The sequence below is a fragment of the Macrobrachium rosenbergii genome, chromosome 34, assembly GCF_040412425.1.
Source record: "Macrobrachium rosenbergii isolate ZJJX-2024 chromosome 34, ASM4041242v1, whole genome shotgun sequence".
Lineage (NCBI taxonomy): Eukaryota > Metazoa > Arthropoda > Malacostraca > Decapoda > Palaemonidae > Macrobrachium > Macrobrachium rosenbergii.
In genome coordinates, this window is record NC_089774.1 from 3984050 (window position 1) to 4010519 (window position 26470).

A 26470-nucleotide genomic window follows, 5' to 3' on the forward strand; every position below is an offset into this window, starting at 1 on the left:
GTGGACCGAACAGGAAAATTTGGGTGAAAACTCCTTCCTTCGCGGACCTTTCGAAGAGAATGAGGCGTATTCCCACAAGGGGTTTATATAAGACCCCATATGACACTTCGCAATGTGAACTGCTGAGACTTCAAAAACAGTTAGACAGTTTCACTCTCCGCTGCTACTAACTGATTTATGTATAGAATAGAGTAGGCTAAGTTCTGGGACCTATGAGGTCATTCAGCGCCGAAACGGAAATTGAGAGTAAAAAGTTTGAAAGGTTTAACAGGAGGAAAGCCTCAAATCAGTTGCACTATGAATCAGTTGTTAGAGAGGGTGGAAAGTAAGATGGAAAGAGAGAATATGAAAGGAGGTACAGTAAAAGGAACGGAAGGGGTTGCAGCTAGGGGGCGCCGCAGAGAACCTCGGGTAATGCCCACAGTGCACTAACCCCAACGGGAGAATTATGTATGTATATTTCTGTGTATTTATAATAATTGAAGTAACTGTGAATTCTAGTCCAGTGCAAGACTGCTTTCTCTCTCTCTCTCTCTCTCTCTCTCTCTCTCTCTCTCTCTCTCTCTCTCTCTCTCTCTCTCTCTCTCTGTGTGTGTGTGTGTGTGTGCATATATATATATATATATATATATATATATATATATATATATATATATATATATATATATATATATATATATATATATATATATATATATATATATATATATATATATATATATATATATATATATACTATGTATATATATATATATATATATATATATATATATATATATATATATATATATATATATACTATTTTATTGGCCAGCCTGGATGACCTATTTCATGAGAGTGCCTGCCATTACGCAAGTAAGTTTTAGGAATTTGCCTCCATCGGGCAAACCAAGAGCTTGCTTGATTCAGTCATGCGAAAAGTAGAAACAGGATTGTATAGACGATTCAGAGTCCAGCTCTCAAACAAGTGAACTGAACTGAATGTAGAATTTAGGCCATAGGCCTAAGCCCTGGGGCCTACGAGGTCATTCTGCGCTGAAAGAGAAATTGACCGTGAGAAGGTTTGAAAGGTGTAGCAGGTTGGAATGTCAGGTGGAGGAAAGAGAATATGAGCGGAGGTGCAGTAAAGGGTATGAAAGAGGTTGCAGCTAGGGGTTGAAGGGACGCTGCAAAGACCCTTAAGTAATGCCTACAGTGCACCACGTGAGGTGAGCTGACATCACGTATACCTTCCTATGGGGAGGAGGAGGTCATGAATGCTGAATCAGTCGGTTTCTCGACAGTTTCAGTCACAAAAGCAACAGGCTAATTACGACTTAATCGTCACATTGAAGCTGCTATTTTATTTATTTTTTTCATTTTCTAAAAATTGATCTCTCCTTTCTATATTTCCTATTACCTTCTGCATCTTTTTATTTTTTTGAAATGTGCGCTGTAATATTCTTTGGAAGCCTGAATTTCAGGTCGATGGCCCCTTTTGTGGGCTTGTTCCGTATGAATAAGTTTCATCTTATGAATAATAATAATAATAATTATAACTGAGTGGTATTTATAGTGTTGGGGGGTTCCGGGTTGCATCCTGCCTCCTTAGGAGTCCATCACTTTTCTCACCATGTGCGCTGTTTCTAATAGCACCCTCTTCTGCATGAGTCCTGGAGCTACTTCGGCATCTAGTTCTTCCAGATTCCTTTTCAGGGATCTTGGGATCGTGCCTAGTGTTCCTATGATTATGGGTACAATTTCCACTGGCATATTCCATATCGTACTTATTTCGATTTTCAGGTCTTGATACTTATCAATTTTTTTCTCTTTCTTTCTCATCTACTCTGGTGTCCCATGATACTGCGAAATCAATGAGTGACACTTTCTTCTTGATTTTGTTAATCAGCGTCACGTCTGGTCTACTGGCAAGTATCACCCTATCTGTTCTGATACCACAGTCCCAGAGGATCTTTGCCTGATCGTTTTCTATCACTCCCTCAGGTTGGTGTTCGTACCACTTATCACTGCAAGCTAGCTGGTGTTTCTTGCACAGGCTCCAGTGGAGGGCTTTTGCCACTGAATCATGCCTCTTTTTGTACTGGTTCTGTGCAGGCGCCGGACATTCGCTTCCTATGTGGTTTATGGTCTCGTCTTTCATATTGCACTTCCTGAATATGGGTGAGATGTTATTTCCATCTATTGTTTTTGGACATATCTGGGTCTTGGGGTCTGATCTTGTGCCGCTGTTAGCATTCCTTCTGTTTCCTTCTTGAGTTCTCCCCTCTGTAGCCATTGCCACGTTTCATCGCTGGCCAGTTCTTTAGTCTGTCTCGTGTACTGTCAGTGCATTGGTTTGTTGTGCCATTCCTCTGTTGTTCTTCATTCTCCTGTCTCTGTGTATTTCTGGGTCTTCGTCTACTTTTATCAGTCCTTCTTCCCACGCACTCCTTAGCCACTCGTCTTCACTGGCTTTCAGATATTGGCCCAGTGCTCTGCTCTCGATGTTGACGCAGTCCTCTGTGCTTAGTAGCCCTCTCCCCCCTTCCTTTCGTGTTATGTATAGTCTGTCTGTATTTGCTCTTGGGTGTAGTGCTTTGTGTATTGTCAAGTGTATCCTAGTTTTCAGGTCTATGCTGCGGAGTTCAGCCTTCGTCCACTCCACTACTCCCGCGCTGTATCTGATTATTGGTACTGCCCATGTGTTATAATAACTCTTATTATTATTATTATTATTATTATTATTATTAAGTTTTTATACAAATGAACACCATATTCTTTGGAAGCTTGAATTTCAAACCCCGGTGGGCTTGTTCCATACGAGTAGGTTCATCTTCTGAATAATAATGATTAACAAGTAAAAAATGCAACTAAGTTTCTTCGGCGCAATCCAGTTTTCTGTACAGCGTATAATCAAGGCCACCGAAAATAGATCTATCTTTCGGTGGTCTCGCTAAAATGCTGTATGAGCCGCGGCCCATGAGACTTTAACCGCGGCCCGGTGGTGGCCTGTCCTATATCGTTGCCAAAGCACGATTATGGCTAAGTTTAACCTTAAATAAAATAAAAACTACTGAGGCTAGAGGGCTACAATTTGGTATGTTTGATGATTGGAGGGTGGATGACCAACATACCAATTTGCAGCCCTCTAGCCTCAGTAGTTTTTAAGATATGAGGGCGGCTCAAACCAGGCAAATTTCGACATGAAGGCGATACCTGTAACCACTTTCCATATTTCCCTGACAGATATGGACCTGGAGAAAAAATGATGATTAAGTACAAACCAACCCATAAACGTTATTGCAAGATCAGCTCAAATGTCAGTGCGGTTGAAAGTTGCCTGGCCAGTGCAAACACGCATTACAAAAAATAAATCACTTAGGTGCGTCGTTCCGCCTCCAGGTGAGCTGATTATGATGGCTGGTTCTTGTATGAATGAGATTCTGACGCTAATTGAGGAGTTGACGAGACTGAGTGTCCTGCTGATTGGCTTTTTTTCCTTCCCCAGATGAGATCGAGAGAGAGAGAGAGAGGGGGAACGATTGGAATGCTGAATTTACAGCACTTAGCAACAGCACTTTTTTTCCCCATTATTATTTTCTCGTTTGAGAGAGAGAAAAAAAAATATTGACATTTACATAAGTCACTAGATGCAGAGAGAGAGAGAGAGAGAGAGGAAAAAACTAAAATTCACTTGAATCACTAGACGAACGGAGAGAGAGAGAGAGAGAGAGAGAGAGAGAGAGAGAGAGAGAGAGAGAGATAAGAAAAAATACTGACATTTACACAAATCACTAAATGGGAGAGGGAGAGAGAGGGGGGGGAGAGGAAAAATCTAACACTACATTAATCACTAGCTGAAGAGAGAGAGAGAGAGAGAGAGAATCACAAATTAGGATTCACTATCTGAGTCGTACTCAGAGACCGTGGTTCCCAGAAAGCTTAGCAGCATATTAATTATGAGGGAAAGTAAATAAAAAATGGCCATTTAATAAGAAATTATGGGAAATCTGAAGAGTTATGGTTGTATAAAGATATGAGTTAGGTTTTTAAAAGGGATGTTGAATTCTCTCTCTCTCTCTCTCTCTCTCTCTCTCTCTCTCTCTCTCTCTCTCTCTCTCTCTCAGTTTCCAACTTATTTGTAAATGGGAAATCTCTTTGCACAATGTTGTTTTGCAAGGTAATTATTACATTAAAGCCTGTTTCATGTGATTATTTACATGAATAATAATAATAATAATAATAATAATAATAATAATAATAATAATAATAATAATAATAATAATAAAGTAATCAGAGCTATTACTCAGGCAAAACATGTAACGAAGGCGATACGAAAAGTCATTTTTTGTCCTTCGTTAAAAAGAACGAATATTTTCTTTGCAATGTGAGCAAACTTGACAGCAAATTTATCCGTAGCAAGTCATTACTACGATAAAACTGTGTAAAATCACGTTCTAATGACAGTAATGAATGGGTATAAGTCAGTCTAAGTGACTTGCAAACTTACAGCGAGACTTATTACGTTACAAAAGTCAGTTAATCACGAAGCCCTTTACAGTTCCTGAATGCATAACAAGATGAGTCTAGGTCCCATTAGAGCTCTCGGAGAAAAAGAAGATGTATCTAATCCTCATTAGTCTTGAGTACCGGTCTTTCAACATGGCCGCCGCTGATCGCGCTTCTAGGCTCAAAGGAAACTCGTTTGGAAACGAAATATGAATCGACTGAGGTCACGTTAAAAGAATTTCGACAGCTAAGTGGAAAGAAACTAGATAGAACTGGCGATTGATTGCAGCTTATCAGACGCGCAAGGAATGGGGGGAAAAGTGAGAGTGAATTCCACACTGAAATAATGGATGACCGTAAAGAAATGTCAAGGAAACTGCTCACCGCGAGAGAGAGAGAGAGAGAGAGAGAGAAGTCTCAGACAAGCCAGCTGGATGCAGCACAAGAATAGACTCTCTCTAAACGAGAGTGTAGGGGTCACCTACACCTAATCTGTGCAAATAAGGCAACAAGATTATGAACAAGATAAGATCCCTCGTGTCTAGAAGTTGCTCTTTGTCAGCCATAATGAGGAAGTTTGTTTGTCCTTTGATTTCAGTTGAAGAAGCAGTTTATCTTGCTACTGAAGGAGGCAGTGGCCTTCGTTTCCCATAGATCTAGAACACGCATGCATGCCCAAGGCTGCAGTGTGACTGTCATCGGTTTGGGAAGGGTATAAATCACTTGGAAGAAAGTGCCCAGGAATGAAGGCTAGTACTACTGTATCAGTAGTACTAGCCCCGTAACCGTCATATCCTTACAATCTGTTTATATAAGGCTGCAAAGTTCACACAGTCTAACCCTCTTTTAAGGTTAAGATTTTACGGGACACGTCGTATCGTCCATAATCTCCTTACAACATTAGAGTCCACTTCCTGTCTCCCGTTCTTGATAGCTCTACATCTGCAAGAAGAAGAACGCTTTGTTTACCACTCGTTGATGAGACAAAAGTTCACTGGATGTTCGACACTTACGTAAATGTCATTATTTGTATTATTTTTATTATTATTATTACTATTATTTCCTGTAAGAAATTTTATAAAATAAGATAAAATGTTCACCAGGAAATATATTCAGTTATTTCATATACAGTGACTAATGGATATCCTAATTGATTTTACCACTTTCTACAGAAAATGGCAAAATGACTTATGTAACTACAAAGTCTGTTGGTAGTTCGACTACGTATTAGTTATCTCTCTCTCTCTCTCTCTCTCTCTCTCTCTCTCTCTCTCTCTCTCTCTCTCTCTCTCTCTCTCTCTCTCTCTCAATAATTTACTATTCGCCGATAGATGCCTCCGGCTTTGACTTAGGTATAATTTTGCCACTTTTAAAATTGGCGATTTCGTTGGAGAGCATCGTTCGTACTCATAGTTTTTTATATTCTGAAGTATTTGTTATCGTTTGTGTAGCGTAGAAGTTAAATATTTACGTTTAAATGATATAGATTTATATTAAAGTTACGTTTAATAATTGTCATTTTGTTTAAATCTACGTCCGCCCTACTGAAGGCCTAACAAAGATAATTGGTTTAAATCCTTTTGATTCGATGTCTAGACATACATACGTTAACATTAAAATTAAAATTATTATTTGGATGTCAAATGGCAGGAAAAAGTACAAAATATTGATACAAAATCCATGGATGTTAGTTACGGAGAAGACGGAAAGAGGGCAGCACTTTACAGCATGACGATGACGTCATATGTAAACAAAAGAAGAGGCCAAGCGGAGACGTCAATGCAGTTGGTCCGTAAAGTGTTGAAAGTGGTTGACATTTAAGCAAATATCAGAGTAGATAGTGATTATGTAAAGGATACTTATGTAACATAGAGAGAACCTTGTTGTGTAATAATATAGAGAGAACCTTGTTGTGTTTTGTGGGAGGAAGTTTAAATGGTGTATAATTTTGTCAGGGTGTATATGAGTGTTTGTCATTTTTTTTTAGTCAGAATTTTGTAAGTTATTTCCTCATTATTTGCACTGTTTGCATTATTTACTGATATTAATACCACAACTGAGTGTTGGAGTTTTTATGATGTACTGTAAGTCTCCTTTAAACGCTTGCTAAGAAAATCGTGGTAGAATCTATGGTAGAATTATAGAACAGCTCCGCATGGGGTATTACCCTGGAAACTGAGATTTGGTTTTTTATCAAGAATTTACCGTTATTTTTTGGCCGTCGACTGTAATTAAGCTCTAAACCTCAGAACTGATATGTTATTATATGCTGGCCATCCTGGAATGCTATGGCACATGCGCAGTGTTACAGGGGACCTTCTGGGTAAAAAAGTGGAGTTTCCTTCACCAGGGGGCAGAGCCCCCAGGCTAAGTAACACTGCCTACTAGGTTAGGTTAGGTTAGTATAGTTCCTTTTATAATAGGTTTCCTTAGCCAATTCCTTCTTGACATATAGGTTTCCGTAGCCAATTCCTTCTTGAACATATGACTCCTTAATGACTTGCATTTGCACGGAACCATTCCGCAACAACATGACAGTCTGGTTTTTCCTCTCACCGATCTCCCCCACCCAAAACCCAGCGTTCCCAAAGGGTTCCCAACCATGTTGGGTAGATATGAGGTTAATAATAATTAACCAGCAATAACAACACCACCTCCTTTATCAGCAACACTAAAAGTGTAGGAGCTGTTCTGTAGTTTTACCAAATCTGTTGTAAGTTTACCGGTACCGAGATACTCGCTGTCGTTGGCTTTTTTATTGAATATTCATACCCTTGGGCTGGTACTAAACACGGCGCTCACGGGGAGCAGATTTTCTTTGCAGAGTTCCTTTGGGTCCCTAGCTGAAACCTCTTTTATGCCTTCTGCTGCACCTCTGTTCATATTCTCTTTCTTCCATCTTACTTTCCACTTCTCTAACAGTTGTTTCACAATGCAACTGCGAGGTTTTCCTCCTGTTATACGTTACATCTTTCAGACCTTCTTACTGTTAGTTTCCTTTGCAGTGCTGAATGACTTCATAGATCCCAGTGCTTGGCCTTTGGCCCAAATTCTATATATATTCTTTGGGAGTGTTTGTGGTAAGCCTATTGTTTTATAGTAAAGATTTACCGTAGTTAAGCTGTCATCTTTTAAATCTAGCAAAGAACAAATGGCATTTCATGCTTTGGTGTGTTCCTACAGGTTTTCTATGAAGGAGAAGACTTTGGCCTCACACGGAGTTGCATTGAACCTGCATTCAGGCAGAACTCTCGAGTATGAATATTAAGGGTAGGAATCTCATAGGCTAGACCCTTATACTTTTTTTTATTTTCTTGGTCCCATATTATAGTTACTCGAGCCAATGGGTAGCTACCTGACCTCTATTCAGATAAGTTTACATCTTATGCGAGGTTCATGGTTGGCCTTAGGTTGGCCAAATGGGTGCAGTAGCCTCAGTGAATGGTCTCTTCCCCTTTTTTTTCATGCTTCATAGACCTAGCTGTTGAACGTCAAACTTGTGTTCGTGCTGGTCTGGGTAATGCAAGTAAGCTACATAATTGAACACCTGCCTGGGGACCTTGGTCTGATGATGTGTTCTCTCTGTTCTTGCTTTAAAAAGGAACCACTGGATATGAAGCTTTACTGTTCATCCATGGGATGATGATATTTGCTGCTTTTTGGCCATGACTCTCTGAACTTTTGAAAGGAAAAACTCTTTCTAGAGTGTAGTTCAACAAAGTGAACCACTGGGAGAGGGCCACATTAACATTTTGCATTGGTTTCCAGACTGAAGCCTAAAGTTATAGACTACAGCCTATAGAAATCACCATGTTCAGGCATATGATTGGAAAGCTGGCATGTCTGGGTGGTAATGGACTGACCTCTCAGTCTCACTGTAAGTGCAGACTGTATGGGTTGTGGCTGAGATTCATAACGTCATGTTCCAGTCAAGTTCCATGAAATAAAATTGCCCACCAAAGATATGAGTCAAAATATAAAAGGCAAAGGTTTGTAACCTTATAAGAACAGATTACAAATTTTAAATATGAACACAATTTCTCTTAGATATACAGACTTGAAGTCATTTATCGCAATCCCGTGTCTTACTCATCCTTTAATATTTTCCTTGTATACTGTAGATAAGTGAGGATTGGTAGTCAGGTGAGTGGGCAGTACCCCCCCCCAACCCCTCACATACCTGCCACCAATTAACTACTGTGCCTTGTTGCAATGCCAGACGACTTGGGGTTTGTATAGAGAAAAAATGCTTATTATCTTTAAAAAAATTATGATACTATTGCCAGCATTACAAGTAGCAATAAGCCCTTAAAACTGCTTTAGGTGCTTGGAGTTAAATGCCGTACATTTCAACGCATACACAGAAAATTTAGAATTTATCATCATTGTTGTTATGAAAACTAATATTGCCATAATGGTAGAAATATGAGTTTAAAGTTAAAGTTTTATGCTTTGTATATCACACATTGAGACCGGACCACCAGCAAGCTGCTCCAGTCAGTGTTGTGAATCAGGCTACATATATGTGAATAAGAATTTTCACCTTTACAGAGCAGCTTGAGAAAAGTATTCAAACCTGTTGCACATTCTTTCAATATCTGTAAAAGTGTATATGAGCCTAAGTACAGAAACTTTGTAAAATGTAAAACCTGTGATTCATCTGGGCCACACTTTAAGTGCAGTTATAATTACTTTAAATAAGATTACAATCTTTTCTTCTAAAGTACATTGTACAAGCGTGGATTGCACTCAGTGGAGGCTGCTATGTCACATGTGAATCAATCATAAACATCAATTTTACCAGGATGGCTAAGTGCTGTTTTTATCTAATGATGCAACACCACTTCTGAAATAGGTTGTTAATCCGTTTAATATCTGTTTTACACTATTTTGTTATTGCTATCCAGAAAAAGTACGGTAACTTCAAGCTGTGTTAAATCTCTCATAGAGGAGCTATCTACATAGGACTTTGCATGACATTCTGTAGTTTAGTCATCTTCAGTTCCAAATATATTTTTGAAGACTTTACTAATCTGTCCTTGATTTTTATTATCCAGATAGAGCAGTAGCCTAGATGAAGTGGAGAGTGATTGCATAACTACTGGTATATGAGGTTATCCCAATGCAAACAAACTAAAAATTTGTACTACTCTAAACGGAGATTTTGAATAGCTGCACCTATAAAATGCTGAAATTCATGGCTAGTGTGTTTTGAGGACATAATACAAATGAATATACTAAGGGGTTTGGTGGCCATAGAGATGAAAATGGACTGAGATCTCAAAGATGGAGATGGTTTGGACATGTGGTGAGAACGGGAGGTTTGCAGTTAGAGAAGAAAAAATATGGAAGTATGAGAAGACAGACCATTTGGAACACCCGGGGAAAACCTGGATTTCATCGGAATGCAAGCAGAAATATGATGGGAAAACAAGAATGAAGAATTTTGTTCTCTCATTCCATATTATATATTCTGTCTTCCACACTCTTCATATATGTGGAAGCTTGTGCATACAGAATATTAGGCTTTCCGTCTTATTTCATGTCAATAGGTATACAATTTGAATGATACAGATCTATGAAATTAATACTTTAAAGTTTAACTTGCAAGTTAGATGCACTAATGAGGCAACACTATAAATATTCCTCATTTGTTACAGGTAATTCTCAGAGGGAAGATTTGCCATGGTTTAGTCTCCACCCTGGACGTAGCTCACTGCTTGCATCATTTTTTGCGATCTTCAACATTCAGCACACGTAAGACACTTTTGACAGTTATCTTTATGTTGCCACCTGGGTTTATTCCAACATTCATCATCCCTCTTCTGTACTTCTCTTACCAGACGTGGTGTTTTATCCTACTCCATACATATTACATGTCTCCATCACAGTTGTGTGCCTTGATTATCTGTACTAGCTGGTCCGAGGAGGGTGTCATTACCTACAAAGTTTTGCTGTTATGTAATTAATATTGTAGTCTACTTAGGCTACTCTGAAATCTTGGCTTAATCCAGTAAACATGCTTCAAGTCAGTGAAACACATATGACCCAAAGGAATAATGTAGCATTGCAGTATATAGTGCATATAATAAACTCACATTCTACATGAAACTCCAAAAATCTTGCTTTAACAAGCAAGATGCCTAACACTTCAGCATGCAAAACGTCATGCTCAAAAATCTTCGTCACAGCAAGCTAGCCTAACCAGATTGTGTATTCACGACCAGATCCCAGCATCACCACACACAAACAGCCCAATGATGATACTAATCATGAAACATTAACAGCACAGCATGCAGGGCCAAAGTATGGGGGGGGAAAAGGGTACTGCAGTCCTGGGGCCCGGCAGTTTGTGGGGCCCGTGAAAGCAGCTTATATATATATATATATATATATATATATATATATATATATATATATATATATATATATATATATATACATACATATATATATATATATATATATATATATATATATATATATATATATATATATATATATATATATATATATATATATATATACATACATATATATATATATATATATATATATATATATATATATATATATATATATATATATATATATATATATATATATATATATATAGGAAGCAGATAATATTTTCATTTTCTAATATATATTTATATATATTTTTTTTTATTGATTTGTTTATATACTTGATAATTAATATATCTATTTGTTTATTTATTCATTTATTTATCTATTTATTTATTCATTTAGGCCCCTACCTATAAATTTATGTATTTATTTATTTATTTGATATTAGTTAACCAGATCACTGAGTTAAATTAATAGTTAAAAAAATAAAAAGTTTATGTCACCGTTTGTCATGGGCCCCAGACTTTTATAAACAAAATCATGGGAGCAAAGATGCTCAAGGGGCCCATAAATCCCTTAACAAATACATTAATTTATTGAACCGCTTAGGCCGGAGCTAACTACAGTTTATAGCTTAGGAAGCCCTTTATTCTTATCTCACCTAATTCGTATTGTAATTTGCAAATGCTCATTTCTGTTAGATGAGAAATTTTCATAGAGCGTCTGAGTTTATAAAAATATTTGGGAATCTTTCGCATACAATCATTGTAAACAAATTTAGCTCTTGGCCAACCTTTGGTGACTTGGTATAAAACATCTGTGGTAACGGAATCCGAATAGCAACAAACTGCGCTGTAGCCTGCCTACATGTTTTGAACCTGCTGTCAACTTTGGTTCCCTGCTCCATACGTTGGGTTAGAAGATAAGTGTTGTTCACAGTGATATGTCTACCTGAGATCACTCGATTTACTATAACTTAGTGGTAACGGAATCCGAAAGCAACAAACTACGCTTTAGCCTATATGCTTAGAAGGAGGCTGTTGTGCATGACTTCCTGTTGCATCCATTAGCAAGGACAGTTCAGGTCAGAAGACAATTGTGTTATTCATTGTGAATTAGTGATAAGTCGACGTGAGATCACGGGATTTACTCTAACCACGTCTAAGCCTACTCATCTTGTAAGGTAACTTATAATGTTATGATTTATGTCATTATCCGGTATCGTCCTATTGTTTCCACTATAGCCTATGTTTGATGAATCTGAAGTTGTGAAAAATTTATAACTGAAATTCCTGATTAACGTTAAATAGGCTTCAGCTTCTATTGAAACTAGCCCAGTGATTTGGCATGTATGCCTATAGTTTATGTAATGAAATAATGATATTCCTCATGTACATATGCAAGCATACACAAACACACACACATACAGATACATACATACGTACGTACGTACATACATAGCCTACATAGGCTACAAACATAGCCTACGTACAAACATATTACCAAAAAATAAGAAATATGTAAAAATATAAGAAAATATATATTATAAAACAACATACTTTGATTTTAAAGACAATTATTTTGAAGAAACGATAAAATGCATACTAGTGGAAGGTGCCAAATGTATTTTAAATGGCAAGAATATTAGGCTTACAGGGCGAGGGCCTAAAGTAATAGCCTAATTAATTAAGCTCTCTATTCTTTGGCAAGTAGTCAACGAAAACGATCATTTTGGCACACAAAATATTGAAGGTTGTGGCACTATATAACTAGCCCATTGGCAAGTTTTGGCAATACATTAAAAACTTGATTACTTCACAGTTCACATAGGTTAACTTTAAGTACATAACAAGTTTTTTTTTTTTTTTTTTATAGTAACCAACCCTCATGCTACTACAATATTTTGCATAGCCTACGGTACAGCCAGACGCAGACCAAGAAAAAATGCAGTCTCTTAAAGTTTAAATCTCTCTCTCTCTCTCTCTCAGACTTGCACACGCACACCCACCCAGACACTATTGACTCACACATACGCACACGGCACACCCTCCCAGACACTCACACACACACACACACACACACAATGGGACATGATTAGAGAAACTAAACAATATAATACTTTTTGATAGTGTTGGAAATGAGATCACCTGGGTAGAGGCGATTTTATTGGTATCTCATCTGCTAATATTTGCCAGATATCACAATGTATTTTTTTTAATAACTTTACTGTGCCTGAACTAAATATTCAGCCATACATACATATGTCTGTGCGTATAACAATAGTGCGCATGTATATATATATATATATATATATATATATATATATATATGTTATATGTTTATATTTATTATGTTTATGTTAAATCATCAATCAAAAAAACAGTTCAGAGATAAAATTTCTCCAAATCCTGTATAATAATGGTAGCCTGGCCCTAGAGCAGTTGTAGTGTGACATTCTTCATTACTAAGCTATAATAGGCAATGTCATCATGTTGCAGGTGTGCAGAGTCGCAGACGTGTTCATCTTGTGCATAGTCAGCATGTGTGCCTACGTGCATAAGTCAGGCTTTCAGAAACGTAAGGAGCGAAAGGAGAGAAAGAAAGGGAAGCTAAAGGGCTCCAACCAATAATTCAGTTCTTAAAAAGTGCTGAATCGGATGAATGCCCCAAAGCTAAAGAGGGCGATGAGTTAGCCATAGCGTCTACAAACAAGTCAGACACAACAGCTGACCTTCAATCTGATAAACATGACCCAGGTTCTAGCTCAGTTGTCACAGTTGATTTAGATATTGATTCAGTCTTTCAGTTACAATCATCTGAAGAGGCTGCAGTTGATATTGTTAGTGAAAGTATTCAAGATCAAGCTCAAACTCAGCAAGTAGATTTAGCAGATGTTGGATTATGGCCAGACCATATCACAGACAATTTGCGACAAAATATAGTATCATTAGGTGTACCAAAGGCCGAAGTAATGTTACAGATTATTAAAATGATTCCTAAAGACATGAAAGGTAATTCTTTCTCCGATATGTTTCTTTACTCTAGCTCAGCAAACAACAGAGAGAAACATTACCGTGACTGGCTTGTTTGGAGTAAGGAAAAGAAAGCTATGTTCTGTTTTCCATGCTTACTATTTTCTACAGAAAAAATCTAAGTCATCGTAGTTTATTGGCCAGGAAAGAAGGCTTTTCGCCATATGTACAGAAGTGGAAAAACTTTACGTTATGCTTCCTGAGCATGAAAATAGTGTGGTTCATAAAATAAGTTATTGCAAATGGAAAGAGTTAGACCTATCACTCGGTGGACATGGGGTAGACCATGAACTTCAAAAACAGATAATGAATGAAACAGAGGAGTGGAGAGCAATTTTAATGAGACTATTGGATGTTACCTTGCACTGTGCCTCAAGAGGCCTGCCATTTCAGGGAGACAACAATGTAATAGGGGATCCACGAAATGGCAATTTTCTGGGAATTCTAGAGCTTTTAGGTAAATATGACAGAATCACTCACGAACATTTAGCAAAGGTAAAAAAGGCTCAAACTGAGGGCAAGACTATGCAAGGTCAAGCTCATTACTTATCATGGCAGAGTCAGAATGAATTTATTGAACTATGTGCTAAGAAAGTTCTAAGCTCAATACTTGATGAAAGACAGCAAGCCATCTACTACTCAATAATCGTAGATTCAACTCCAGATGTGGCACACCTTGAGCAAAATGTTTTAATTCTGAGGTTTTTAACTAAAGATGATCACTCAGATATGTTTGAGATTCATGAAAGATTCATAGAGTTCATAATGTTTCATAAGAAAACTGGAGAAGATATAGGAGATATGGTGCTTTCCAGGTTAGATCATTATAAGATACCTTTCAGTGATTGTCGAGGGCAGGGGTATGATAATGGGTCAAACATGTCAGGAAAAGTGAAAGGTGTTCAAGCACGTCTGCATAAGAAAAATAATCTAGCAGAGTTTTCCCCTTGTGGTGCTCATACACTTAATTTAACAGGAGTTCATGCAGCTGCACTATGTCCAGAGACTGTCACATTCTTTGGTTGTGTTCAGCGCCTTTATGTGTTCTTTAGTGGTAGTCCAGCAAGATGGAAAATTTTAAAAGAGGAAATTCCTTCTTCACTTCACTCACAGTCTGACACCCGTTGGAGTGCACGTGTGGATGCTGTTCGTCCAGTTTCAACTCACTTGCCAGGTATTCTTACTGCCTTAGACAAATCACTTGATAATTCTTGTATGACTCATGAAATGCGGGCAGAAGTTAGGTCTTTGAAATTGTATTTCACATCATATTCTGCTATTGTTTTAGCTGCATTTTGGTTTAAAGTTCTTTCAAGCATTGATTTACGAAATAAGATCATCCAGTCTCGTGGAATATCACTTGAATCAGAAATGTCTCTCATCTCTGACCTATGTGCAGAACTCAGGCAGCTACGAGACAAGTGGGCTGACATATTATCAGAGGCACATCATGTTGCTACTTCCATGGGCATTATGCCAAGATTTCCAGGGAAGAGAGGGAAAAAACGTAAAAGATTTCATGATGAGGCACTGGATGAAGGTGTAGAGATGACTAAAGAATCAGATGAGGAATCAGATTTCAGAATTAATGTTTTCTATTGTACTTTAGATTATATTGTCACTGACATGGATCAGAGATTCCAAGCAGTAAAGGGCATATGTGACACTTTCAAGGCAATCCTTAAGTATGTTTCTTTGAGTGAAGCTGAGCTAGAAGATGCTTCAAAATGCCTGGTTCAAAAATATTCTTTAGATCTGTCATGTAATTTTGTTAGTGAAATGCTGCATCTAAAGAAAATATTTAGATCTACTTTCCATTCAGAACAAGAACTAACTCCCCTTAACTTACTGAATGAAATATACTGCAAAAAGCTTCAACCAGTTTTTAGTGAAATATGCATAGCCTTACGTATATTCTGTACATTGCCTGTCACAGTTGCCGAAGCTGAACGCAGCTTCAGTAAACTGTCTAATATAAAAACATTTAAAAGAGCAACCATGGGCCAGAACGCTTGTCACATTTGGCACTCTTGTCCATTGAGAATAAATTGGCTAGATCTGTTGATTATACCTCAGTCATCAGTGATTTTGCCAGAAAGAAGGCAAGAAAAGCAAAACTGATCTAATTAGTTATGAAGTTTTACTGTTTCTGCACAATTGCATGATTACTTAATAAAAATAGTTTAAAAGTCTTCATGCCTAGTCTTTCAGTATTCCTGAATTATCCTTTCAATAAAAAAAAAAATGGTACTTATTTAGTTACTAGCCTTGTGTTCAGACATCAGTTGAGATAATTTGATATATTCTATTCATCTTGTAAGCTATATTATTATGATTATTATTATTATTAATTTTATTTATATTTTTCATTGAAATCGGAGTTCAGCAGTCTCCCGATAACTCCCAGTTTGTATTTTAATATTTTTGATAGATTACTTTTTACATTTTTTATTTTCCATTATTATTATTATTATTATTATTATTATTATTATTATTAACATCATTATTATTGTTCATTTATTTATTGTTTTTTTTAATGTGGGAAGGGCCCAGAATTTATGCCAGTACCGGGGCCTGAAAGGGTGATGCTTGGGCCCTGACAGCATGGTGGTGGACTGCCCTATTTGTAGAATTTTTAAGAAAGTCGTTTGCTATAAATGTACTAAGCAAACTATAGGAGGATCCTAAGTAAATTATAGGTGATGTTTTACATGACAAAAACTTCCCCCAAACTTTCCCCAACTGTTTAATAAGTTATCTTTGGTGCAGATGCGTCATTACAAGGCCCTGTTTGTACTGTAGTGCAAGTACGATTAGAGAACAGTATCATGCTGTAAAATTTCGTACAAAAACTTAAATGATTTTACTGTATAACAGTGACGCTTTTCTCTTCCTCTCAATTTGCCTTCATGGAGTTTCACTAAAATCTATGAATAAACAAAGAATACAGTACTTGTACTGTATACTATGCCTTATACACTATACGTTATTAAGGCCATTTTAGTAATATTTACCTCTTTCTCACTTGCAAACATTTGTCCATTACCTTACCATAGTAAAGGGTACCACATTGGACATATTTTTGTGCAAACATGAAGGCAGGTGGCTAATGGTACTGAAGAGGGATTACAATTCCTTAGTGCATGCAAATGATACCACATCAGATGTTGGAGGTATTGGAATAGGAGGTGTGATAGCATTAGGGCCAGTGTAAAGACTGAAGGACGCGTTGTATGAGGTGAGACTGCTGTAGAGGGCGGGGATGAGGAATCAGAACAGTGATGGCAAGTGATGTACTGGGCTTTGGTTCTGACACAGATACCTCCACTGGATGACCTGATGGAGATGGATTTAGAGGGGTGGTAGGTGCTGCAATAATTTTCAAGTCTACTGTGACAGAAGGATTGCCATTGCATAGATTTGCTGATGTTTGTCTGTGTGCTACACTGTGTGAGGATGAGATCTCTTATCCAATCATTGTCTTTCTTAGGATGCTCAGTAAACTCCATGAAGAGAAGTATTGGGATTGTTCCTGTCGTCATCATCATCATCAATATCTTGTCAGTGATGTCAGCAGCAGCAGTCTGTTCATGAAACATGGTCTGATACCCAGGATCACCACTGGCCTCATCCAACCACTCAGGAACGTTATCATCGTGAACCTACCTGAAGTGATGTAAATTCTCTACCTCAGACTTTGGAAAATCAGCCACAGCCTCCTCTACAGCGTACAGGCTATGCTGACTATGCTCCAAGGTAAGAGCAGGGAAATCATTTTAAGGAAGAATCCAAGTGTAGATTGCTGTCTTGAGAGAGTAACATCTCAGATTCTGCAAGTTCCATTTTCCTCAGGTATCAAAATTAAGCTCCTCCTCATATGCAATCACTCCATCCAGGAAACTCTTTCATTAATACCTCTTCATTGCCCAGATAATACTGTGGTCCATTGGTTGAAGGATAAACATCACATTTGTAGGCATAGTAAAACACCTAATATGACTTTTCTCTGTTGCAAACTCTTCCTTGGCATGATGCACAGGTGTGTTGTCGAGGAGCTTGAGAACCTTTACGCATCTGTTGAGGGACACGAAGCTACTCCGTTAGATAGTGAATCACTCCCTCGGAGAAATGGTTATGGAATGTACTTTGATTGTACTAGTTGTGGACCACCCCTCTTAAGAATGAAACCAAGTCACTGGAAGCCTTCCTCTGAGCCCCATGTAGCTCCTCTGTCTTTCTGGAGACAGGGTGGATGACTCCCCAGCACCAAAAGCTTCTTAATTTGTGTAGTTTGTTCCTGCAGATGACTCCAAAACCATTCAGACACCATCTGAAGGAGAAGCAACCCCTCCAATACCATGAGTCATATAAAAAGGAAACTCAAAGTAAGTTCTAAGGAACCATAACATTGATAGTTCCTGACAATTTATAAGATTCTTAACTGTCATCTTACAGCAAAATGAGAGGAACTGAAGAAAAGACCTCATATTATTCATTGTTTGACCCAGATAATTGTAGCCATGCGGGCGCATTTCTTTGGTCAGTCATATCCTACATACAGTGCTCCATTTCCTATGCATCTAATTTACAAGCAATAGCAGTACAAATATTCCTTGACAGTTTGTTCTTTACAATTGCTGCCTGATAGTACTGTTCCTGGTGATAATATCATTTCACTGGTTTATCTTCTACCAACACCTTTTGTAATGTACTGTGACCTAAATGCTCATAACCCACTCTCTGGGGAGATGGAATCAGTAACAAAGTGGAAACCACTTATCATTTATCATCAGTAACTCAGATGTAGGTATACTGTGACTGGAGAACCAAAATCTGGACCTGGCCCTATCTGTTTTTAATTTTTCTACATGCATGATTAATATACCAGTGGCCATTTCTCAGGTACTATCAAAGTCCACCTATCCCTAGACTAACTGAGTACAATATAGAATAAGGTAAATGGAATATACAGCATATTTACAGAAAGAGAAGCTCTAAAGAGGCTGTTTCAAATAACAGATAATGTAAATATATGCAGCTAAACATCACATTACATGTAGCAAGCCTTTTGTTGATTCCAAGTGCAATAAGAAATTTTTTGCTCTGATTGTCCCATGGTAGTCACGAGTGTCTTTTACTCGGCAAAATGAGAACTGCCAAAACACATCATTAAAGGCATAAGTGTGATCTCTACAAGGTTCAGTATCATGAAACAAGAGCTTATTGTAGACTTAAAATTAAGAAACTATGCAAAGGATGTTGGACAGTATTCATAATGTCAGTCAACTAAAGTACGATGGGAAAAACTTAGGAAAATAACAAGTGAATATATTCCAGGGAAACCTCATTTAGGTTGCTAATTCTTAAGTGTAGCAGATACTCTTGCCTCTCACACTGCTGAAATTTCAAGACTTTACGATAAACCATTTGCATTCTATCAACAGAGAGAGGGAAAGATCAAAGATTTCATGCTATTTACAGTATCGTAAATAGAAAACAGATTTTATTTACGATACTGTCAATAACTCAGCATACAAAAAAATCTTGAGGGCCAGGTACAGCATTTACCAGGGCTAATTCAAACTCTCATATTGTAAGGGGCCAACTGTTAGATTCTTCTTTTTATGGCAAGAAATCTTTAACGTTGTCCTCAGTCTATTGACTCGGGTTTCTGATGGCAGGACACCCCTTGTCACTTTGTGATGACTGTTTGGTCCTCTGGACTCTGCAGCTGGTGCTAGTAGAGTGTCCCTTCTTAGGAATCTGAGAAGGCATTACTTCATGAGTTGTATCTCATGTATATACAGGGAGAAAGTAGTTTTAACTCTAGAGGTATTATCAAGTTTATAGAAGGAGCTGAACTCTCTTGCCTACCCTTCCAGGCCAGTGGAATGTGAGCTGGGCTTGCACAGCGAGGCATTCCCCTCGCAAGAGCTTTCAGGTTGAATCAACTGGTTAAATTCAATTGGAATATGGCTATTTTATGATTAATTTGTTTGTAGAAAAATTGCATTCTATATTAAAATCATTGTTTTTACAATAGCAACTTTTAAGTATTTTTTTTACAAAGAGGTTTGTTTTTATTTACATAGCTTACTGCATATGAATTTTGTTTGATATCTTCTATGAAATGTGTAATTTTATCTGTGCATTATATGAGTCAATGTGTGAAAGTGCTTATAAAAACCCAAATTATTAACTTTGTTTTTTGGTGTCAGTGACCTTTGTTGTTGTGACACCAGATAATTGATTTCCAAATTAGTCAATCTTTCGGCCAGTTTTACCAAAACAGTTCTTCTGGAGACAAGCCACTGCTGGAGATTAGTCGAGCTTTGGCCGACAACTCCCTCATCTTTCTCTCCCATGAGCTGGAGACTTCCCCACTGAACATCATGCCTTCCCCTGTCTCCTGAAATGAGTAAAGGAACATCAAGGAGCTGAAAAGTGCTGGTGCTTCGAGTAAAAGGAGTCCTGTGACGTCTTGATCCTTCGTGAGGCGAAGCACATGTAGATGGCCAGTTGTTCCATGTAGGCTTGGAAGGCAGCTTCATAATGGAGGTTTCCTGGCTTGGCATGGCTGTTGTCATCATAATTGTTGCATGGTTTTCAGCTAGTTCCTTCACAAGCTTCTCAAAATGTAAACAAAAATTCTTAATCCTAGATGCCTGCGATATTTGGCTCTTTAAGGTCAGTAGAGAACAACGGGGTGTTGAATTCTCCTGTTCCACATATTGAAGTTGGCCAGGTGGTAAATAATCATACTTATGGATATTCTCCTCAGTTAAAATGTCATTGACTGTACCTAGCACCAACTCCTGCCTTTAGGAACCTCTTCTTATCTGTCCCAGGCAGAGAACATTAAAGGCTATGGAGTAAAAGCTGCTGGGTTTCTCCTGGCAGCCACTTCTGCTGGAGAAGATACATAGCAAGTTAATTTGGTAGGTTGAGAGGATCTTAGGACAGCCTACTGTTGGTTATACCCCCTTAACATTCCTCTGCCTCCTGTTCATATCTTAACATCTGCCTTGATATCATTAACTTAAGTGGCCATTGGAGGCTCAAGTCTTGCAGCCAGAGTCATATAGCACATCTTTATCGACATTATATAGCAGAGGTCCCATCTTCAGCAGATGAGGACGCAGGAGATTGTATGCCTCACATACCCAGTCCATGACCTTTGTGAAAAAAGCCTCATCAATCAAGGACTTGGCTGCTTGTATGTCGTTTCCACCTGAGAACTACATAATGTACATCAAGTCTTGGATTGGGTCAAAGCAGGCTCCCTTCGGGGTACTGTAGTGGAAATGTAGGTGGTTGAAGGTATTATCATGGTTGTTGGACAAGAACCTCTTGACCCCTTGTCCAAGGTCAGAAGGGCCAGAAAAATTACTGAAATCAGCATTGTTTCCTGGTACTGTGGCTCAAAGAGACAACACTGGCAACAAAAGGTACATCACTTGAAGAGGGTGACTGAACTGGGAAAGAGGAGAAACTGATGAAGGTCCCTCTCTGCAAGGCATGAGGCCTCCTGGAACAGACTTCTGGTAGGAGGTCTTCTTTCTAGACTTTGGAGTGGCTGTAGATCAGTTGGTGACTGTCAAGAAGTCTGACTTGGTAGCATCATCAGACATGCTGGACTTATGCCTGCAGTGCTGATCCAAAGTCCTGGAAGACTTGTCTGGTAGAACAAGGGCAACTTGATGTGAATCATCTGCTTGCACAACTGCAGAAGGAGCAGCAATGATGGTCCTGGGCATGAATGGTTTGTAAGAGTGTTTGCAGTTGACTCAAGAACAGCAGGAGTGGCATGGCCAGTCATTGGAACAACAGGAATATCAGGAGCAGTAGGTCCAGCAAGCAAAACAACCAAAACATCAGGACAGGCAAATCCAGGCTTCAGTGAAACAACAGCAGCCATGGAAATTAGTCCAATCCTTAGTGCAACAAGAGCAGTGAACCCAATCCAATGTAGCAGGAGCAGCCATTGGCACAGCAGACAGCAGATGAAAGAAAGACAGTATGCTCAGTCACCAGTAGTTAATTAAAGCATAAACAAAAGGCTGAAAAACAGCCATGGAAGAAGCAGTCTTTTGATGAAGATGCTTCAGAATACTGTAATACCAGACATCAAAGCAACATACAGGCAGTCCCCACTTATTGGCAGCATCGGTTAATGGCGATCCGGTTTTACAGCGCTTGTCTAGCGATGCCGTTAACTGGATTTTCAACGCTGATCTCCAGTTAGCAGCACCATTATCCAATTAACGGCGCTGTTAAGCAGGTTATTAGTGCTATTATTGCCAGTTTTCGATGAGTGGCGATTTTCGGTTAGCCGCATTCGACCAGGAATGGAACCCTTGCCATTAACTAGGGACTGCCTGTATTCTCTTGGAGGTGAGGAAGATCTGAAAATGACAGAGCAGGAACCTGGTATAGTGGCAGTGGCACAGCAAATGAAGGCGTAACACTAGAACCATTATCAAGTCACAATCACAGTGGCAGGCCTGTCCCCGGGCAAAGCAGACAGCAGAGGTGAGTGACAAGCAGGCTAGCAGCCCAGAGCAGGAGCAGGCTGAGACAAGGAAGCAGTACAGGTAATGAACAAAGCAAGCAAGGGCCCTTGACAAAGAGAATTATTTCAGCAATTTCAGTCTGAATGTTATTTGTGATCAGTAAAAAAGCAGAAACTTAATAAATATGAAGTACAGAATTAAGAATTAAAATATATACGTTTCAGTTTAGCATTGAAATATAGAGAAATATAAATTTTCACAATAAAATTTGTTATTTGGATACTTACCCACTGTTAAAGTTAGCTTATATCTCCGCACCGATAGGCAAGTCGGCATTCAAACAAAAGGTCGAATGGCTGCCTGGATGACTGTGTGTTTTGAATGTTTTAGCTTTTTTCAGAATTCTCCTTGGAAGCCAACTAAGTTGTGGGGAGGCTGGGTGGCGTCTATTGTAACAATAGGTAAGTATCCATATAATAAATCTTATTTTGAAAATTTATATTATTTGGGATGAATCTTTCTTACTGTTAAAGTTAGCTGATTCCCACATTGAGAAGAGGACAGTGGGTAGTGCAGCTAGACAAAATCCGCTCAGCCAGTCGAGCTAGAGGTTTCTTGCATGAAACCCAAAACATTCTTACCTGATCTGGAATCCTTTCTGGATCTTACTACCACCAGACGTTGGATTCCATTCAGGGAGCAAGGCTCTCGTACGTGTGCAATGAAGAGCAGCCTTGTGGAGAAAACAGCTTCAATTCAACTAGAAACAGGAGTGGCGTGAGGGGATCCCTGTGCCTGGGTCCAGAAGCCCTATAAAATGACAGTTACTAAAAAATAATACTTTTATGATATAAAGGTATGCTCCTATACAAAATATGTACGTTCATGCTCCCCAAAATATTAAGACCCAGGATTTAAAACAAAGAGACTAAAGGATTGCTCTTTCTCTGGTTCAGGGAAAGACTATCCACTACCAGTAGAGGGCTAAGGACTTGATTGTTTTCAAACACGATTCTGCATACTTAAGGTAGTGAGCAGGCAAAACCAAATTGCAGTTCTACTGCGCCGCATTAATCCCATCCTCAAGCGACAAATTGTCATTAACACTAAATGAAGTTGCAACTGCTCTCACATTATGAATGTTTGCCTTCAATAAAGGTAAAGGTATGGAGCTAGTTCTCATGCACTAGCCTTATCAAATACGTCACAGAGAACCTCGTGTTCTTTGACAAAGATGTTCTAGGTTTCTAAAAACAAAACAAAAGGTTACCTTTCCCTCTTCCAGGTTTAACCTTTGACAGACATTCTAGGTTTTCTAAAACCGCAAAACAAAAAGTTAACTTCGCCTCCTCCAGGCTTAACCTTTGACAAAGACATCAAGGTTTTCTAAAACCGCAAAACAAAAGGTTAACTTTGCCTCCTCCAGACTTAACCTTTGACAACGATGTTCTAGGTTTCCAAAATCACAAAAGAAAAGGATAACTGCCTCTTCCAGGCTTAATATTTTTAAGTAAGTTTTAATTGCCCCAACAGGACAGAGAAGTGTTTCCTCTTCCTCCCCATCAATGAGGTTAAATTGGAATTCTTACAGTTCTCTGAAAAACTTAGCCTCAACATCATTCTCAACCCTAAGGCAAAAAGATAAAACAGCATTCCCTTTACAACAGCTTTAGGGAGAGTGCTTGGAATGAATTTGCTCTTTTAACTGCCGATAGTTATAAATAAAAGAAGGTTCCATAGTAAATAATTCAGTGGAACTCATTTCAGAGGCTTAAAAGAATCTGCAGATAAAATTTAGACCTGTGTCTAAATTCCAGAGAAAGACAGAGACAGAGTTGAAGGGGCTCCAATCTCAACACCTTAAGGTGCTGATCTTCAGCCAGATCTAATAGCACATGATGCAGTACCAATAGCAGATCTAATAGCACATGATGCAGTACCAAGGAAAGTATGAAACAATAACCTCTGCTCTGACACAAGACCATGGTTGTTCTCCACTTGGTTAAGGATAGAACCCATGATACCTTTGAAAATCCCCTAAAAGTGTGAGATACAGAAGAATAAGAGAGACATCTACCGAGAGAGCTAGGAAGTTCGAAAATCACTTGCTCAGACGTTACTAAGGCTCTACAGGAGTCACTAAGCAATTCTTGAACTTGAAATTTGCTCATTACTTCCTTAAAGTAGATAGATGGGGAGGGGGAGGCCTGTTAATCTGAATCAGGCCAAATTTTAGGAAACACATCCATTGCTCAAGCCTGAGGGCCCTCAAAGGAGTGGTAATCGCCTGGTTGTTCCTGTTCATCTGTATGCTAATAAGTCTACATTTGAGTGCTCCTGTAATTCCACAGCAGCTGTTGAACTCACAGATGTAATGGCCACTCTGTAGATAGTTTTGTTCTCTCTGAATCCCCAATTGCCAAAAACACTGTCCTTCCACAGATTGAATTATCAAACCAGTATCATGTTCATTTCACTCAAAGAAGCAAACTTTCTACTATGACTTTGTTTCTGACCAGGGATAAACCTGCTAGGCATCTTCGATGGTCTTTCCACTGCTCTGACATCTACTAAATTTTACCAGGTGTAGTATTTCTTTGTTCTGTGTTGCACGACAGCAGGAAAAAACAAAACCTGGATGTAGGTTTAAGAATAAAATGGTCAACTCTTGGTTACAGAGTCCCCCTACAGAACCTGGCAATAATGATGGTCCTGAATTACTTACAAATTAAGTGAACATTGGCTGTAAGTCATAATCTCTTATGCCTCATTATTCTGATAAATCTCCAGTGAGGCCATGTTTCCTAACAAGCAAAGCCCTAACCACTTAGGAAGCTTCCTTCAGGGCTAAAATTCTTCAAGAAGCAAGTGCCTATTCGTCTTCTGAGAGACAAGCCTGCAAATTTCAAGTATCATCCCCACATCACTAGACAAGAATGAGGATGATTTAGGGAAGTCATCTGAAAATCATAATGCACAGAGACTGAGCCAGATGAAGCAACAGTTCCTTGCCCTCGGAATACTGTTGACAGAGTTGGCCAACTTGAACCAGTGATTCAGTAGAAAAGATTTCTTGCTCCTATGGGCAACAAATTCCATGTGAATACTTACAGAGGCACTGTACGTGAACCCAAACAAAGTGCCTTGAACAGAAATACCTCCTCTCTTAATCCACCTCGAAGGAATTTGTGTGACTGAGGATGTACTGGTATGAGAAAATGTCTTCTGCATGTCTTCCAAAGCATCAGATCATTCTTTTGGAAAGTCACTAAGACCATGCTGGAAAAACAAAAAGCATGGGGGCAGACATGTAAAGTTATTCAGTCTTGATGTGTCCAACAATGACCGCCAATCTCCAGTTGCTTATGGAGCTGGAAGAGTCAGAGGTGAAATCCCAGTGAATTACTGTCCGGTCCATTTCATTCTCTCTATTTCAAAACTTCCTATTAAGGAGTTTTGAACAGCAACAGGAGATTAAACCAATGGAGGGTAACCTAAAAGGAATCATAACTCTCCTTCACTGCCTCCACCGAGTAAGGTACTGCTCTTAAGCATGCCAGGAGACTTGCAACTGGCCATCTAGCAGAACCCGAGGGCTGAACTTATCCCCGAAAGGTATAAAACAAGACTTATAACCTCCCTTATCGCCTGCGCAGCGTAAGCATATAGAAGCACAAGTGTTCTCACTTTTTCCAGACCGAATTAGTTTAAGCATGAGAACAGTAGCCTGCAGCATCAGAAATGAGTCAAAAACTAACACTCCTACTCGCTAAACTCCTAGACTGAGTTCGGATAACTAGAGACAAAGGACCTTGAGAAGGGGGAGAAATGACAGTTTGATAACCTGACCTAACTAATTGCTTTCACAATCTATCTGCTTCCCTTCTCTTCCTATACTAACAAACTTAAGCAGAAAGTCCTTCGAAAATCCCTACTTCCTCACATCTATTCACATCCTGTTAACACTAATCATTCCTGCAGAACCTGACATTCTTAGCCTTGATTCCAGCGGAGGCATCCTAGGAAAAATAAATGAACGGTACTGTGATGGCAGCAAACAGCCATGAAAAATACCAGAAAGTGCCTATA

At 38.7% G+C, this 26470-nt stretch overlaps 1 protein-coding gene across 18 annotated transcripts in view; it reads left to right on the top strand.

Annotated features, from left to right (window-relative positions):
- The window catches only part of LOC136856065 (zinc finger MYM-type protein 1-like), a 56524-nt gene that overhangs the window by 24901 nt on the left and 5153 nt on the right, over positions 1–26470 (top strand). For 2 of the 18 annotated variants that reach the window (XR_010858214.1, XR_010858215.1), the window contains exons 1-3: positions 6190–6276; positions 10149–10245; positions 17359–17624. Coding sequence is in view for 6 of the 18 variants with exons in the window: in XM_067133676.1 (XP_066989777.1) it covers positions 14061–15989 (1929 nt within the window). In the remaining 12 variants the exon portion in view is untranslated. The other 16 variants (XR_010858221.1, XR_010858220.1, XR_010858222.1 and 13 more) reach the window with 14 other exon arrangements.